The sequence below is a fragment of the Natrix helvetica genome, assembly GCF_964273705.1.
Source record: "Natrix helvetica genome assembly, chromosome: 1".
Classification (NCBI taxonomy): Eukaryota; Metazoa; Chordata; class Lepidosauria; order Squamata; family Natricidae; genus Natrix; species Natrix helvetica.
In genome coordinates, this window is record NC_138548.1 from 365,239,244 (window position 1) to 365,257,118 (window position 17,875).

Consider the following 17,875-nt stretch of genomic DNA (forward strand, 5'->3'; position numbering starts at 1 on the left):
GGTTCTTCAGTGGCTGAATTCCACTTTCCAATTCTTGGCTTTTCTTTTTCCTTCCATCTCAGATGCAGAAACCTGAAATCTTTGCAAGGCAAAAGTTTCTCTTGGAGAGGAAAACAAAGAGCGGAATAACTTGCAGGGATCCGTCCTGAAGCCCCAGAAATTCCCCCGTGAAGGAAAAGGCATCTGGAGACCCACCAGAGTCCTTGGACCCACCTGGAGTTGCTCTGCAGGACAGAGAAAGGATGGAGACACAACCTTTGGCCAAGGAGGGAAGCGGAAAAGGCCCTTCAGCTGCTCAGCCTGGGAAGGGGGGGAAGCCCTGGACAAGGACTGGGCAGAAGATCCTGGAGGAGGAAACCATCCGCCCTTCCGAAGTTCAGCCCTGGGGTTTCATCCAATACCGGGAGGCTGAAGGTCCCCGAGGACTTTGCAGCCGACTCCATGACTTTTGCAGGCAATGGCTGAGACCAGAAAAACACACCAAAGCCCAGATGTTGGACCTGGTGGTTCTGGAGCAGCTCCTGGGTCTCCTGCCCCCAGAGATGGAGAGCTGGGTGCGGGAGTGTGGAGCAGAGAGCAGCTCCCAGGCGGTGGCCCTGGCGGAAGGCTTCCTCCTGAGCCATGCGGAGGAGCAGAAGGAGCAGAAGGTCCAGTTGCAGGTGAGAGTTTTAAGGGAGCTCAGAAGGGAATAGAGAAAGTGTTTGAATAATTCACCCCTCCTTCCCAAACTTCTCTGGCCTTCATCATAGGAGATTGTTCCATTGTTTTCTCACTCATCCTCACTGGTGGATATTGGGGGCTTTGAGGTTGTGTTCCAAATATAAGAATCCACTTTGTGGCATGTGATGTACATTAATTCTCTTTCTTCTTTTCCTTCCCCCTATTTGAAGGGCTGCACTGTGGAGATCAGAGATCCCGACGGAGAGAAGAATCCATCAAATCCCCCTCAGGAGCTATTTTTCAGGAGAATCCCTTGGGAAGATCAAAGTCAGGACACCTCAGGAGGTAATGGAAGATCCTCCAATTGCCCCTCTGTCTTACTTTCACTCTCTCTTCTCTTCTATAGAATACCTCCTCCTATTTTGTTAATTATGCATTTTGAAACTATTTATTCCTTACAGAGAAAGAAAGAAAGAAGCTTTCTGGTTTTTATGACGGAGATCAAAGAGCAGTTGACCATCCAAACCAAGTAAGAAAGGGAAGTTATTATATTTCTCTTCTCCCTTCAGGAAGTGAAGCGATGTGCAGAGTGCTCCCTCCTTCTAGTTCCCCCCCCCACAAACCTTGTTAATACAATACAATAGCAGAGTTGAAGGGACCTTAGAGGTCTTCTAGTCCAGCCCCCTGCCTAGGCAGGAAACCCTATACCTTTTGATCTGGATTATTTTTCTGTTCCTCCACAACATGGAGAGCAGAATAGCAGGTTGAAGTTGCTTACAACATACTGTAGTTTCCTCTGGTTATCTTGTTCTGCTAGGTACTCCACCAACTTTGAGTTTATAAGAAGCAATTTTTTAAAAGTCCTACAAGAAATAGGAATAAAGTGGCAGGAACTGCTAGAGGCCCATTTTTGGGGGTAATTCTTTGACTTGGAATTGTGCAAGGCTAATGAAAAATAACTAAATTCATTGCCACATTACAATTTTTAAAAAGCCTGGTTTATAGCCCGTAGTTCAAAAATAAGCAAATCATATTAAAAAATAGAGCAGACTATTAAAATCCAAAGGGAGTGGCCATGTTGAACATGTAATCACGGTACTTTGGGCTACAAAATAATTTCCAATTATATGATTTGGAGATCAAACATTCCTGCTTTGCAACGGCTGAGAAATGACTTTCCTAGGGAATTTTCTCTTCTTTGTCTGAACATTACTCAGACTACTAAATCAATCAATGATAGACAGAGCGATAGTTCTTTCTATGTTTTAACCACCAGTCTACTAATAAATTTGGTTGCTCTTCTCTGGACTCTTTCTAGAGTCTCAAGATTTTTTTTACATCTGGAAACCAAAACTGGATGCAGTATTCAAAGTGTGGTCTTCCCAAGGCATTATAAAATGGTACTAACACTTCATGTCATCTTGATTCTATCCCACTTAATGCAGCCTATGATTCTGTTTGAGGTTTTTTGGGGCAACTGTAGCATATTGCTGACTCATGTTTAAGTGGTTGTCCACTGGGACTCCAAGATCTCTGTTGCACTTAGTAGTGTTGAGCCAAGTATCACCTGTTCTATGCCTGTGCATTTGGTTTTTCTTCCCTAAATGTAGAACTTTACATTTCTCACTGTTGACTTCATTTTGTTAGATGGGGCCCAATCTGTTGATCCTTCTATATCTGGAGCTCAAAGTATTCGCTCACCTGTCTTTCCTCGCATATGAACTTACTGTAAGTGACATCCCATTCCTAATCCACAGGGTTCAATATGACGTCGGTCCACCATTTGCAGCTATAACAGCTTCAACTCTTCTGGGAAGGCTGCCCACAAGATTCAGGAGTGTGTTTATGCAAATTTTTGACCATTCTTCCAGAAGCGCATTTGTGAGGTCACACACTGATTTTGGAGGAGTTTACGTGGCCTACCACTTCGTGACTGAGTTGCTGTCGTTCCCAAACACTTCCACGTTCTTATAATACAGCTGACAGTTGACTGGAATATTTAGGAGTATTTGGGGATGTTTTTTAGGATTTTAGAATATATTTATTTCTTGTACAGCCTATCTCCTCCATCCAAATGTATTTAATTGTTTTATGATTGTATTTTTATCTGCATTGACTGTACACCGCCCCGAGTCCCTTTTTGGGAGAGGGGGCGGTCTAGAAATCCAAGAAATAAAATAAATAAAGGAGTGAGGAAATTTCACGCCTGGATTTGTTGCACAGGTGGTATCCTATCACAGTTCCACTCTGGAATTCACTGAGCTCCTGGGAGCGACCCATTCTTTCACAAATGTTTGTAAAAACAGTCTGCATGCCTAGGTACTTGATTTTATACACCTGTGGCCATGGAAGTGATTGGAACACCTGATTCTGATTATTTGGATAGGTGAGCAAATACTTTTGGCAATATAGTGTATCTTCTGGAATGCTGGTATTCCTGTCAATTTAGTCTTGTCTGCAAATTTGAGGAGTTCCTCTTCTATCCACTTGGCTAAATCATCAATGAAAATGAACAGATCTTGCAAATCCTCCTGTTCTTTTTTCCGTGTTCAGGAGAGTCTGGTGTCCTTTGAGGAGGTGGCTGTGTATTTCTCTGAAGAGGAATGGTCTCAAATGGATCCTGACCAGAAAGCGCTGCATTTGGAAGTCATGCTTGAAAACCATAGGAACGTGGTCTCTCTTCTGGGTAAGAGTTTTCTAGTCTACAGAGAGTTCATGAAGAGAGATTATAGTTAGTTTTTGATTTGAAAACTACTAATCAGATATCATCTCCTTTGAGGGAGATGGAAAGGATCTTCTCGTACTCCAAGGAAGGAAAGAGTCGATGTCTCTCTGCTTACATGCTTTCTCTGCCATTTCTTGTCTGTATTTTTCCATTTCTATTTGAACTTACCTGTGGAGGCTGAAAAGAACAAGGTGTGCTTTTATGTGTCCTTTGGAGCTCATGTGAGAGGAATGTGTTGTCATTTGTCCTCTGAAATCCTGCAAAAGTGTGTGAGAATAGAACTTTCACACTTAGCACATGGACGAGCATTCTCCCAATCCAATTCAAGAACCCTATCGATTACCACACCTCACCCCGCCAGGACATACCATATTTTTCAGACTATAAGATGCACTTTTCCTCTCCCAAAAATATGGGTGGAAATATCTGTGTGTTAGAGAGCAAATAAGGGCTTGGTTTTGGCTTCTCAAACCCTCTGCGCCTCCCGTTTTCAGCCTCCCCGACGCTGTGGAGCGCAAAGCGGTACTTTGCGATGATGTTCCTTTGCTACAATATTGTATTGTATTGTATTATTACTTTGGTGAATTTGCAGAAAAGGGAGGACTATTTCAGTTCATTTGCAGAAAAAAAAAGTAGTGAGAGATATGTGAGATCAGTAGTGGGAAATCTAGGTTTGTATTATTTGTATTTTTTTTAAGTAATGAGAAATCTAGCACTGTTGATCTCACGTGATCTCGCGTTACAGTGCTTTAGGCCTCTGTTCTCCGCTAACCAAGGCCTGCACCAGATCCAGGGCAAAATGCTTTGCAAAGAGAGGAAAGTCCTCTTCGTTTTCAAAGACCTTTGCCCTGGATCTCGTGCAATCCTCTGTTCTTAAAAGAATGTAGGACTAATGTACTGTGGTGTGAGATCACGTGAGATTAGTAACCTGAGATCTTGCACTACTTGGTTTCGTGTGATCTCACACTAAAGTACTTTAGGCCTCCGTTCTCTGCAAACTGACGCCTGTACCAGATCCGGCCAAAGAGCCCTTGCAAGCCGATGAGACTTTGGGGCAGTGAAATAGCCATTCTTGAAGCCTCCCAACCTTTCCAGTCTCAGCGCGAAGAGCGTTTACAAACCAATGGGAGGCTTCAGCAAGGATTTCGCTCCAAAGTCTCATGGTTGGAATTAAGGAACGGGCCGAGCGGGATACCGCCCGCCCGCCAGACATCATGGAGCAGCTGCTCCAAGGTACATCAGGGAAGAAGGAGCTTGTTTCAAAATTGTTTCATTTCTCACAGGTCTCTGCTGAAATTAACCCACCCCAATAAATCTTGAGATTTATAAAACAGACTCTGAGTGAGATTTGCACATATATAGACAATTATAAAGAAAGAGATGTTTTCTAGATATTTTGAAAGCTTTCGTGACTCATGAATGTAGAAATCATCATGTCTATATCACACCCCTGTAAGCATGCAAACATGCAACCTAATGGAATTTCTGAGAAATTCAGTAGGAAATTCATCTGACTTTCTACACTTTGATCTTTTTCTCTAACCTTGTTATCATTTTCATTTCTCTTTTGCTTTGAAGGTAACAACGGGCAGGAGAATCAAGATTCCTGTGAACTGTTCCAAGTGATCAGTGCTAAAGATGGAACGGAGAAGTTTGGAATTCGAATGGAATTCGAAAGCCATGAGAGAAACCAGTCAAAGAATTGCAATGAGGAAAACTCATGTTCCACTGATGCTCCGATGCGAGGCTTTCCTGCCCCACATGAGAAAACAAGGAAAAAATTTATTGGGGAAAGTGTGAAGCTAATCAAAACTAAAGTACAAGTAAATGAACACTATTTAACCAAAAACAAAGGAGAAGATGCTATAAGACACGATGAACAAAATTACAATGGGACATTCATTCTTTCTCTTGGAAATAAGTTCCTTACATATCAAAAAACGATTGAAACAAAAGAGAAGCCTTATGAATGTTTGGAATGTGGAAAATGTTTTAGAACAAGCAGGCTACTTACTAGCCATAAAAGGATCCACACAGGGGAGAAACCATATAAATGCATAGGATGTGGAAAGACCTTTGCTCATAGCAGTACACTTACTATCCATAAAAGGATCCACACAGGGGAGAAACCATATAAATGCATAGTGTGTGGAAAGACCTTTGCTCGCAGCTGTAGACTTACTTCCCATGAAAGAATCCACACAGGGGAGAAACCGTATAAATGCATGGAGTGTGGAAAGACTTTTGCTCAAAGAGTTACTCTTATTTCCCATAAGATAATCCATACAGGAGAGAAACCATATAAATGCATGGAGTGTGGAAAGAACTTTGCTCTGAGCAGTAGACTTAGTATCCACAAAAAGATCCACACAGGGGAAAAGCCATTTAAATGCATGGAGTGTGGAAAGACTTTTGCTTATAGTAGTAACCTTGCTATCCACAAAAAGCTCCACACAGGAGAGAAACCATTTAAATGCATGGAATGTGGAAAGACTTTTACTCAAAGAGTTACTCTTATTTCTCATAAGATGATCCACACAGGGGAGAAGCCATATAAATGCATGGAATGTGGAAAGACATTTAATCATTGCAGTGGACTTAGAAGCCACAAAAAGATCCACTCAGGAGAGAAACCATATAAATGCATGGAGTGTGGAAAGACATTTGCTCAGAGCAGTGGACTTAGAAGCCACAAAAAGCTCCACACAGGAGAGAAACCGTTTAAATGCATGGAATGTGGAAAGACCTTTGCTCGTAGATGTAATCTTATTTCCCATAAAAGAAGCCACACAGGGGAGAAGCCATATAAATGCATGGAATGTGGAAAGAGCTTCGCTCAGAATGGTCATCTTACTTCTCATAAAAGGATCCATGCTCGGGTGAAACTATAGCAAAAGCAATTCCACTGATATACGAATCCACAATGCTTTACCACAATCTCTGAGCAGTTAACAAAGTCAGCGTATTGTCCAAAGCATCATTTTACCCACCTCAGAAGGGTGAAAGACTGAATCAACCATGAGCCAGTCAGGATCGAACTCCTGACTATGGTCAATTAGCCTGTAGTACTGCATTCTAACTACTGACCCACCATATCTGTATGGATTTTTATGTTTATGCATATAGTGCCTTTCTGATCCAAATGAGAGAAGGTTGAATCCAACAAAATGAAACTTAATGTGGCGAAAAGTAAAATTTTACACCTGGGCAGGAAAAACATTAAATGAAACCTGGCTCAAGAACAGTAATGGAGATCGAGGTCCAGTGGCTGAAGAATGGGCTGCCAGAGAAGGAGGGTGTGGACTTCGGGGAGGAGCTCCAGAACAGACTGGACCTATCAGCTCTAGGTGATGCTGGAGACCCAGCCTCAGCGGGGTGACCTCTAGGCTTGCAAGTTGGAGCACGCCAGCCTGGAGGCCCCCATCACCATCCTGTGGGGTAAGCCCCCCCCCCTCTTGTTCTGGGGACCCCACCCTGCCCTGAGAAGGGGGACAGCCAGAATGGACCCACTTGGGAGAAGGTGGGCCTGATCCTTCTGCTCATTTGAGGCTCCTTCGCCTTCCCCAGAGGTCTATTCCTCCAGCTCTGCCAGGAGGAAACTCTGGACGGGGGCTGTGGGGGCCGTGATAGGAGCGGCCTTCCTGGCTATGGGGCTCTTCTCCTACCTGATGAGCAAGAAAGGTGAGTCTGTGGGGCTGGATAAGGGATTGTGAACAGGGAACCATCTAGGGGATGTCTCTCATCAAGGTTAGCAAGATGACCTTTGTGTAGGTATCCATTTTTGTTGCAAGATGTATAGCTGGCTTTCTTTTCTGGTGTTCTGGGTTGCTGCGTTTGCCTTTATCGAAATCCTGTTGTTGCACAGCTCTGCTTATGGGATGCTGGGCTGTTATTTCTTTACCAGGAGAAGACAGGACCCCCGTGTCCCCCTCCCACCCAGGTTATTCTCCCTCCCTGACTGGTCAGTGAAGCCCAAGCGAGAGAAGGAAAGGCAGCTCCAGCTTTTTCATCTATTTGGACACTCAAGAGCTGAAACTGACAAGTGCGACTCCAACGAGGAAATTGGTAAATATTGGTAATTTAATTAGAACCCTTAGAAAGCCTCTCAAGATATGAATACATTCCAAACCCCCCACCCCTTATTTTTCCCCTACTTTCCCCAACAACAGCCATTATTGAACCAGCCTGCTCTTTGCAGTGGGTCAGAAAACCACAGGAATGGCTCAAAAGGAGAAGGCCTTTAGTGAAGAAGAATGCAATATATTACCTCCCCCCCACCCCCGATCCACGGATTGCATGATAGAATTCGTGGAAGGAGCCAAATTACCCAAACCAAAAATGTATTCCATGATCCCCAGAGAAATGAAGGAGCTGAGGACAGTGAATTGACACCAATCTGGACCATGGTTGACTTATTCTCCGAACAAGCTGATTTTATAGCCTGCAATGGTCTCCCCCTCAGCGAGGAAATTAGCTAGACTATTTGTTAAACACATTTATCGGCTACACGGGGGTTCCTTGCAGGATTGTATCAGACAGGCGTGTCCAATTCACGGCTAAGTTCTGGCTGGAGTTTATAAAAGTGATTGGGTCATCCCAAGAGCAAAGTTCTGCATTCCATCCAAGCATGAATGGAGCAGGCAGAACATCAGACTGGCGTAAGATTGGGCAGTATTTGAGATGTTATGTAAATCAGGGGTCACCCGCCTTTCAGACCTCAGGGACCACTAAATTCATAATTTTAAATCCCGCGGACCAGAGAGGCTCGCTGAAGCGCCTGGACTCCCAGTGACAGGATGGGGTCCTTCAGGCACTTAGCTTGGCCGCCTGTTTCTCTCTTTCTCTCTCTCTCCCCCCTCTGACTCTCTCATCTCTCTCTCCCCCTCTCTTTGTCTCTGACTTCTGATGTAAATTATCAGCAATCAAATTGGGTAGAGCTCTTACAGGCTTAAACACTGCAGTGCACAGTAGCAGGGCGTTAACTCCATTTCAAATCAGCACTGGGATGGAATTTGTCCCTATGCTGGAGTTACCTACAGAGCCCCCCCCCCCTCATCCATGTCAGTAAATGAATGGATGGATGTTGAAAAACTCCTGGGAAAATACTAAGCAAGCTTTAGCGGAAGTCGTGAAAATCAAAAAATGCAAGCTGCTAAACATCGTTCCCAGCAGCCACAATTTAAAGTAGGCGATAAAGTTTACCTGTCTACAAAATATTTGAAGTTGCAGTGGCCATCTAGGAAGTTAGAACCAAAGTTTTTAGGTCCTTTTGAAATCATCAAGGTAATAAACCCAGTTACGGTGAGACTTAGGCTCCCACGCCTACTAGGGAAAGTACATCCAGTTTTCCATAGCAGTTTGTTAAAGCGGGCTGTCAGTTCCTTCCTTAGGCCAGTAGATCAGGCTCCACAGAAACCTTTACTGATTGCGGGTTATGAACATTACAAAGTTAAACGAATTTTAGATTCCCATATTTATAGGGGGCAATTACAGTATTTAATACATTGGAAAGGATATCCTATTTCTGAGACAACCTGCGTAAAAAGCTGGAAGGTGAATGCTGATAGAATGATTAAAAGTTTCCATGAGAAGAATCCTCATAAGCCACAGGGTTCCTGGAGGTGGCAGGGGAGGTTAGAGTTAATTAATCTTTTATGGTTGTCTCTTTGCAGGAAGTTGTTTGCACTTGAAGGTGGGAAGCCTATCGACCCTGAAGATGACATATGTGTAGCCATATTTTTTTGCCAGTACATGAGAGTTCATGACTGGGAAGACATGGTAACAAGTCAGCCAATGAATAGGCATAGTAACTGGGTCAGCAAATGAGAGCTCTTTGGAAACTGAAACAGTTTGGAGCCAGAGCGTGGCTTAGCCCTGCAACTCTGAGTCTGTGCTGAGAATCAAAACTAGTCTGGTCTGCTCTCTGAACTGAAATGAAAAACTTCTCTCCTCTCCCTGTTGGTATTGTATATTTACTTATGTGTCATATATTGTATGTAAAGAGAAGTTAATGAATCCTGCTGAATCAGTTACCTGTGTGTGCTTTCTGGATTTAATTTCTGCAGCAAACTGATATTCCTGTAGCCTTCGTACTCTTTTTCTATTAGCTTTTAGGTTTGTAGTAATTTAATTTTATAAATATTTCAGTGGATCGCCACTTTCTAACTATTGAAAGGATGTAAAGATAAAGGGGGAATATTTATATCTAGGTGGCATTCCTTTCCTGTGGGAAGAGAGACGATGCCTGCAGCTGGCTGAAGGTGGAATTTGGAGTCACTGGGCTGTTGGACTGATAATTGATTGGTGGTTGTGACTCAGGGGGGGAAGTTTCTAATTTATGCTTTTATTGGGTGTAATATGGATCTGGTTCGGGGTCTGAATTACACACTAAGTCCTTGCTAATTTAATGTGTTTCTAATAAGTGGCTTTGAAAAGGAAGATAGATGCCTTGGACTTCATTTTTGGGGACATGTTACTGGGAGGCTTGACACCATCTTATTGGAATTGGATTATTGAATTATGAAATTATTACTCCTTTGACGTTTGCATATACACTGAAATCTTCTGTGAAAATCTGTGAAGTTTCCAAGAGCTGACCTAATTAATTTACAAGCCTCGAGACAAAGTTCAAAAAAAACCCATTCATTTGTTAGGACTAACTTCTTGGCATGGACTTCTGTGGAGCCGAAACTAAATCCCGCTTAATGGCATCTGAACTTTACCCCTGTGTCTCCTCCCCTCTGCCTGAAGTCATGAATCACATTCTCCAACAGGACGTTATGGCAGGGTTCTGGACATGCGCATTCACATCCCAGTTACAGAAATATGAGACTATTTACTCTGGCCAAAAGTATGCATGGCATTTTCCCCCCTTCTCAAGTTGATAGTAGTCATGGAAATGCTTTAGACGTTATTTATTTATTTATTTATTTATTTGATTTGATTTCTAGACCGCCCCCTCTCCCCGGAGGGACTCGGGGCGGTGTACAGGTACCAAATGAAAACCATACAAATAATAATAAATATAATTAAAATCGGATTTAAACCCCTGTACAAGTTTATACAAATTAAAAACTTAGCCTTAAGACCAACCCGTGAAATTTAAAAATACAGACTGAGGTGGGAGAGCTAGAATTAGGCCAGGCCGTCTAGATTAAACAGGTGGGTTTTGAGCTTCTTACGGAAGGAGCGGAGGTCCGTGGTTGTTCTAATATCAGGGGGATGGTCATTCCAGAGGGTCGGGCCCATCACAGAGAAGGCCCTTCCCCTGGGCGTCTCCCGCTGGCACAGCCTAGTGGACGGCACGCGGAGGAGTCCCTCTCTGTGTGAGCAGATCGGCCGAAGGGATGTGTGGGGCAGGATACGATCGCGCAAATAAGTAGGTCCTGTGCCATGGAGCGCTTTGAAGATGATAATCAGCACCTTGAAACGCACCCGAAAAGCTACAGGTAGCCAGTGCAGCCCGCGCAGGAGAGGTGTTACGTGGGAGTATCTAGCGACTCCCGAAACTGCCCGCGCGGCCGCATTCTGAACCAACTGCAGTCTTCGGGTGCATCTCAAGGGGAGCCCCATGTAGAGAGCGTTACAGTAGTCTAGCCGGGACGTCACAAGCACATGGGTGACTGTGCGAAGGGCGTTCCGGTCCAATAGGGGTCGCAATTGGCGCACCAGGCGAACCTGGTGAAACGCCCCCCTTGCCACGGCTGTCACATGGTCGTCCATTGACAGTCGGGCATCTAGGAGGACGCCCAAATTGCGTACCCGATCCACGGGGGCCAGATGTTCGCCCCCAATGGCCAGTGATGGAATCAGCTGGTTGAACTGGGGTGCCGGTAGCCACAGCCACTCCGTCTTGGACGGGTTGAGCTTGAATCTGTTACTTCCCATCCAGATCTGTACGGCTTCCAGACACCGGGACATCACTTTGACGGCATCGTTGGGGTGGTTTGGGGTAGAGATGTACAGCTGGGTATCATCCGCGTACAGATGGTAATCTACCCCGAACCCACGAATGATCTCGCCCAGCGGCTTCATATATGTATTGAACAGGAGAGGCAAGAGGACCGACCCTTGTGGCACCCCACAAGTGAGCGGCCTCGAGGTCGACCTCTGCCCCCCTGCCAATACAAATTGCACTCGGCCAGAGAGGTAGGAGGAGAACCACCGCAGAACGGTGCCCCTCACCCCCAGCCCCTCCAGTCGATACAATAGGATACCATGGTCGATGGTATCAAAAGCCGCCGATATCTCCGCAACCCCCATCTCTGGCCCTCCAGAGATCATCCACCAATGCGACCAATGCCGTCTCCATGCTGTGGCCGGGCCGGAAACCAGACTGGCGCGGGTCCAGATAATCAGTTTCCTCCAAGTGGCGTGGAAACTGTTGTGCCACCACACTCTCTACAACCTTCGCCAGAAAGCAAAGGTTGGAGACGGGATGGTAGTTGGCTAACACAGCTGGGTCCAGGGAAGGCTTCTTGAGGAGGGGCCTCACCACCGCCTCTTTCAGGACGGCCGGCAAGAACCCCTCACTCAAAGAAGCGTTGACTAACTCCTGGAGCCAGCCTCGTGTGACCTCCCAGGATGCCAGTACAAGCCAGGAGGGACACGGGTCCAGTAAACATGTGGTGGCTCGCAGTCGCCTACGCAACCTGTCCATATCGTCGGAAGTAACAGAGTCAAACTCCTCCCAGAGTGGAGCCTCAAGACCCACCTCCGATGTCCCCTCTAGACCACTAGTAGGGACCAACTCGCTTCGAATCTGAGCGATTTTGTCCTGCAGATACTCCCCAAATTCCTCTGGTCTACCCTGCAAAGGGGCTTCCCGCGGCCTCTGTTGAAGGAGGGAGCGGGTTACCCCAAACAGGGCGGCAGGGCAGTTATCTGCGGACGCAATAAGAGTGGCACAATACTGACGCTTGGCCACTCTTAACGCCACAAGGTAAGTCCGTAAATGGGCTCTCACCTGTGATCGGTCAGATTCAGAGCGTGACGATCTCCATCTGCTCTCTAGGCGTCTCTTGCGGCACTTCATCACCCTCAGCTCCTCGGTAAACCAAGGGGCCTGGGTGGTTCGCTGCTGCAAGAGAGGCCGCAAAGGCACAACCCGGTCCAAGGCCCCGGTGGCCGCACTGTTCCATGCAGCCACTAGGTCCTCCATCGGGGTGCGGGTCAGGGCTACAGGAAATGGCCCAAGCTCCGTCTGGAACCTATCAGGTTCCATCAGGCGTCTGGGGCGGAACCATCTTGGACATTCCGGTTCCGCCTCCCTGCGATGGGAGTGGCGAGGAAGCCTTGTGCAAAAATGCACGGTCCACACAGGTGAGCGGGGACATTACATTATGTGGGTCGGCACTCGAGTTCAGTGAGGTTGAGTGAGAAAACAATGGAACAATCTCATACAAGAATTGGTGGGACATCATCACATATTATGAATGTTTGAAATTTGTGAAGGAGGGGTGAAGTATTCATTCTTTATTCCCTTTTTGGGCTCCCTACATTAAAGTGTCTCACCTGCAACTGGACCTGCTCCTTCTTCTCCTCCCCCTGGCTCAGGAGGAAGCCTTCCGCCAGGGCCACCGCCTGGGAGCTGCTCTCTGCTCCGCACTCCCGCACCCAGCCCTCCATCTCTGGGGGCAGAAGGAACAGGAACTGCTCCAGAACCACCAGGTCCAGCCTCTGGGCTTTGGTGTGCTTTTCTGGCCTCAGCCATCGCCTGCAAATGTCATGGAGTTGGCGAGGGGTGGGTTTCGGCCGGCTTTGCTGCTAGTTCGCTTGCCAGTGTGCACTGAACGCACATGGGCAATTCATTTAAAATTGTTCTGCTCACGCGCAGAACTAAAAAACAGCAGCAGCAACCGGTTCGGGGGCATGGCAGGCCAAAGGAACCCAGCTCTGAGTCAGCTAATAAAAGAGGTGGGAGTTGCGCTATATAGAAGAAATAACCAAACCGCCCTAGAAACGCAACAGAAGAAAGAGGAAAACCTCCTTCAATGCATTTGGGTTCATATCAAAGGGGGAAAAGAAGGACAGGCGTCAAAGCCTTTGATTGACAGGGAGGCATTGAGAGAGGCCTTTCCTCCCCCTACTCCCAAGCCCATCATCCCCGCCCTTTAAATTTCACCTCAGATGCGCTCCTCTTTCCCGCCCTTTCTATGACCCTGGCACTTTGCCCCAAATCTTCCAGGGGGCGCCCTCTGCCAAGGGAAGGGAACCTCAGGCGCTTCCCCATTGGCCCACTGGAGAGTGAACGTCACGGCTGGCTTATCAGAGGAAGCGACGAAGGAAGTGACGTCACTGAGCCTTGCCTCTCTAGGACTCCGCACTCACTCTTCTTAACCCCTGGGACTCTCCTTAATTGTTCGGGCTCCGAAGGAGGCGGAGAGGCTGCAGGAGAGTCTGGCGGGGGGAGATCCAGCCGTGCCCCTGGTGAGGGGGGGGGACTCTTCCCGTGTCCCATGTTCCCCAGCCGCGTTCTCTCTGCAGGAAGAAGAAGGGATGTCGGGAAGGCGGAGGGGATCCGGGGAAGAGCCCGAGTGGGGAAGAGGGGAGGGTCATCCTTGCGGAGACCCAGCAGGAGAGGAGAGAAGGCGGGCGAGGAGGAGGAAGGATTCGCACCGGGCTCCCCGGGGGCCCGATCCTGTCTCCGGAGGGGGGGAGAAGCGGGGCGGCCTCTCCAGCTGCCTCCTTCCCGGCCCTGCGCTGGGATGAGCCGCTTGGGGTTGGTTGGGTGAAGGTTCTTCTGTGGCTGAATTTCCACTTTCCAATTCTTGGCTTTTCTTTTTCTTTCCGTCTCAGATACAGAAACTGGAAGCCATTTGTGGTCTTTGCAAGGCAAAAGTTTCTCTTGGGGAGGAAAACAAAGAGCGGAATAACTTGCAGGGATCCGTCCTGGAGCCCCAGAAATGGCACCGTGAAGGAAAAGGCATCTGGAGACCCACCAGAGTCCTTGGACCCACCTGGAGTTGCTCTGCAGGACAGAGAAAGGATGGAGACACAACCTTTGGCCAAGGAGGGAAGCGGAAAAGGCCCTTCAGCTGCTCAGCCTGGGAAGGGGGGGAAGCTCTGGACAAGGACTGGGCAGAAGATCCTGGAGGAGGAAACCATCCGCCCTTCAGAAGTTCAGCCCTGGGACTTCATCCAATACCGGGAGGCTGAAGGTCCCCGAGGTCTTTGCAGCCGACTCCATGACATTTGTAGGCGATGGCTGAGACCAGAAAAACACACCAAAACCCAGATGCTGGACCTGGTGGTTTTGGAACATCTCCTGTTCCTTCTGCCCACAGAGATGGAAAGCTGGGTGCGGGAGTGTGGAGCAGAGAACAGCTCCCAAGCGGTGGCCCTGGCGGAAGGCTTCCTCCTGAGCCAGGCGGAGGAGCAGAAGGAGCAGGTCCAGTTGCAGGTGAGAGACTTTAGGGAGCTCAGGAGGGAATAGAATACTTCACCCCTCCTTCCCAAATGTCTATGGCCTGCATAATATGTGGCAATTCACCAATTCTTGTAGGACATTTTTCCATTGTTTTCTCATTCAACCTCACTGGTGGATATTGGGGGCTTTGAGGTTGTGTTCCGAATATAAGACTCCACTTTGTGGCATGTGACGTACATTAATTCTGCTTCTTTTTTCCTTCCTCTTATTTGAAGTGCTACACTGTGGAGGTCAGAGATCCTGAGGGAAAGAAGAATCCATCAAATCCCCCTCAAGATATATTTTTCAGGAGGATCCCTTGGGAAGATCAAAGTCAGGACACCTCAGGAGGTAATGGAAAATCATCTGATTACCCAGAGAGATCCCATCTGTCTTACCTTCTCTCCTGTAGAATACCTCATCTTATTTTGTTAAATATGCATTTTGAAATTATTTATTCCTTACAGACAAACGAAGAATGAAATTTTCTGGTTTTTATGACGGAGATCAAGCAGCGGTTGAACCTCCAAATCAAGTAAGAAAGGGAAAAGTTATTAGATTTCTATTCTCCCTTCAGGAAGTGAACTGGGTGTGTGCAGAGTATTCCCTCCTACTATTTCCCCCCCTTTTTTGGCCTGGATTGTTTTTGTGTTTTTACACAACTTGGAGAGCATAATAGCAGGTTCAAGTTTCTATCAGCCAGCATGGCTTCCTCTGGTTATCTTATTCTGCTAGGTACTCCACCAACTTTTGAGTTTCCAAGAAGTAGTTTAAAAAACTACTTCTTGGAAACTCAAAGTTGGTGGAGTACCTGTGATAAACGTATCACAGTATCAGGAACTGCTAGAGACCCTTTTTTTGGTAATTTTTTGATTCAAAATTGTGCAAGGCTAATGAAAAATAACTAAATACTCACAATTGCCACGTTACCATTTTTAAAAAGCCTCATGTATTACCTGTAGTTCAACAATAAGCTTTTGGCTCCAAAATTATTTCCATTCCAAACATTCTGGTTTTGCAAAGGCTGAGAAATGACTTTGCCAGGGAATTTTCTCTTCTTTCTTTTCTTCCTTTCAGCCAATGGCTCAGACTACCAGATCAATCAATGACAGAGCGATAGATCAGTTTATCCAGAAGTAGGATTACTTTGCTGAAAGGCACTGAAAGTTCTGCAGAATTAATCAACTGGATAAAACTTCACCAAATATTTCTTCAGTGAAAGCAATTTTCACATTTTCCCAATTTCTCACCTAAAACTAGGACTTGAGTGACACACAGTGATTTAACTTCGTGCATATCTTTGCTTTGGGAATGTGGGAAGAGTGGAACAGAATAACAGAGTTGGTAGGGATCTTGGAGGTCAGGAAATTTCTTTACTTATAGGTTTGTTCTCTCCTTGAATAGTTCCCACCCATTGCTTCTTGGAACACTGCTGTCATGTCACCCCTTTGTCCTTCTTTTCATGACACTAGACATCCCCAATTCCAGCAACAGTTCTTAATATGTTTTAGCCTCCAGTTCATTAATAATTGGTTGCTCTTCTCAGCACACTTTCTAGAGTCTCAAAATCTTTTTTACATCTGGCAACCAAAACTGGATGCAATATTCCAAGTGTGGCCTTACCAAGGCATTATAAAGTGGTACTAACACTTCATGTCATCTTGATTCTATCCCTCTCTTAATGCAGCCTATGAGTCTGCTTGGGTTTTGATTGGCAACAGTAGCCTACTGCTGACTCATGTTTAAGTGATTGTCCACTAGGACTCCAAGATCTCTGTTGCACTTAGTAGTGTTGAGCCAGGTATCACCTATTCTATGCCTGTGCATTTGGTTTTTCTTTCCCTAAATGTAGAGCCTTACATTTCTCACTGTTGATTTCGTTTCGTTAGATGGAGCCCAATCTGTCGATCCTTCTATATGTCGAGCTTATCTTCTGGAGTGTCGTTATTCCTGTCAATTTGGTCTTGTCTGCAAATTTGAGGAGTTCCCCTTCTATCCCCTTGTCTAAATCTTTGATGAAGTTGCATAGATCTTGCGAATCCTCCTGTTCTCTTCTTTTTTTCCATGTTCAGGAGAGTCTTGTGTCCTTCGAGGAAGTGGCTGTGTATTTCTCTGAGGAGGAATGGTCTCAGCTGGATCCTGACCAGAAAGCGCTGCATTCAGAAGTCATGCTTGAAAACCATAGGAACATGGTCTCTCTGGGTAAGAGTTTTCTAGTCCCCAATCAAACAGTTCAAGGAGACAGATTATAGCTAGTTTTTTTGATTAAAAAAACACTAATCAGATATCATCTCCTGGGAGGGAGAAGGAAAATCTGTGGGGGCCGAAGAGAATGAGGTTGTTTTTATGTGTCCTCTGGAGGTCATTTTGGAGGAGTGTGCTGTCATTTGTCATCTGAAATGTCCAAAATTGTGTAAGAACAGAACTTTCACACTCAGGCCATGGAAGAGCATTTTCCAAATCCAATTCAAGAACAAAGGCCCCATGCAGTGTGAATCAGAGCATCGGAAGGTACAGGTAATCCCTGAGTTATGACAGTTCACTAAGTAACCGTTCCAAAATACGACCTAGCCCTCTCCCAAGTACTTAAGACTCAGTCCTGAAATTACGTATGTTACAGCACCACGGTTGTCATTCACAATTACAAATGGCAGCAGAGGCGTTGCAACAGCTATCACCCTACCTGTACTCCCACCCCACCCCGCCGGGACTTAGCTTGTGACGATGTAGCAAGCCGTTGGTTCCTTTGCCTACTTCGGTGCATTTGCAGAAAAAAGTGACTTAAAGTAGTGAGAGATATGTGAGATCAGTAGTGGGAAATCAAGGACTATTGATCTCATGTGATCCCACACTACAGTGCTTTAGGCCTCTGTTCTCTGCTAACCAAAGCCTGCCTGACATCCAGGGTAAAATGCTTTGCAAAGAGAGGGAGGGCTTCTTCATTTTAAGAGACTTTTGCCCTGGATCTCGTGCAATCCTCAGGTCCTAAATGAACACAGGCCTAAAGTACTGCAGGGCAAGATCTTGCACGCACTACTGGTCTCCTGTGATCGCGCATTAAGTGGTTTAGGCAGCGGTTCTGT

The 17,875-nt window shown here is 46.2% G+C and overlaps 2 protein-coding genes across 2 annotated transcripts in view; both read left to right on the forward strand.

Moving 5' to 3' along the window:
- The window catches only part of LOC309384807 (uncharacterized protein), a 31,141-nt gene that overhangs the window by 9,742 nt on the left and 3,524 nt on the right, over positions 1–17,875 (forward strand). The window contains exons 3-4 of the mRNA XM_081938602.1: positions 15,260–15,327; positions 16,865–16,994. Coding sequence (XP_081794728.1) covers positions 15,260–15,327; positions 16,865–16,994 — 198 coding nt within the window. The remainder of the gene's footprint in view (positions 1–15,259; positions 15,328–16,864; positions 16,995–17,875) is intronic.
- LOC309384832 (zinc finger protein with KRAB and SCAN domains 5-like) lies at positions 122–3,202 on the forward strand. The gene is made up of 4 exons (XM_081938646.1): positions 122–659; positions 891–1,005; positions 1,122–1,189; positions 2,418–3,202. Exons 1-4 carry the CDS (start codon positions 243–245, stop codon positions 2,427–2,429), a joined length of 612 nt encoding a protein of 203 aa, XP_081794772.1. The 5' UTR covers positions 122–242; the 3' UTR covers positions 2,430–3,202.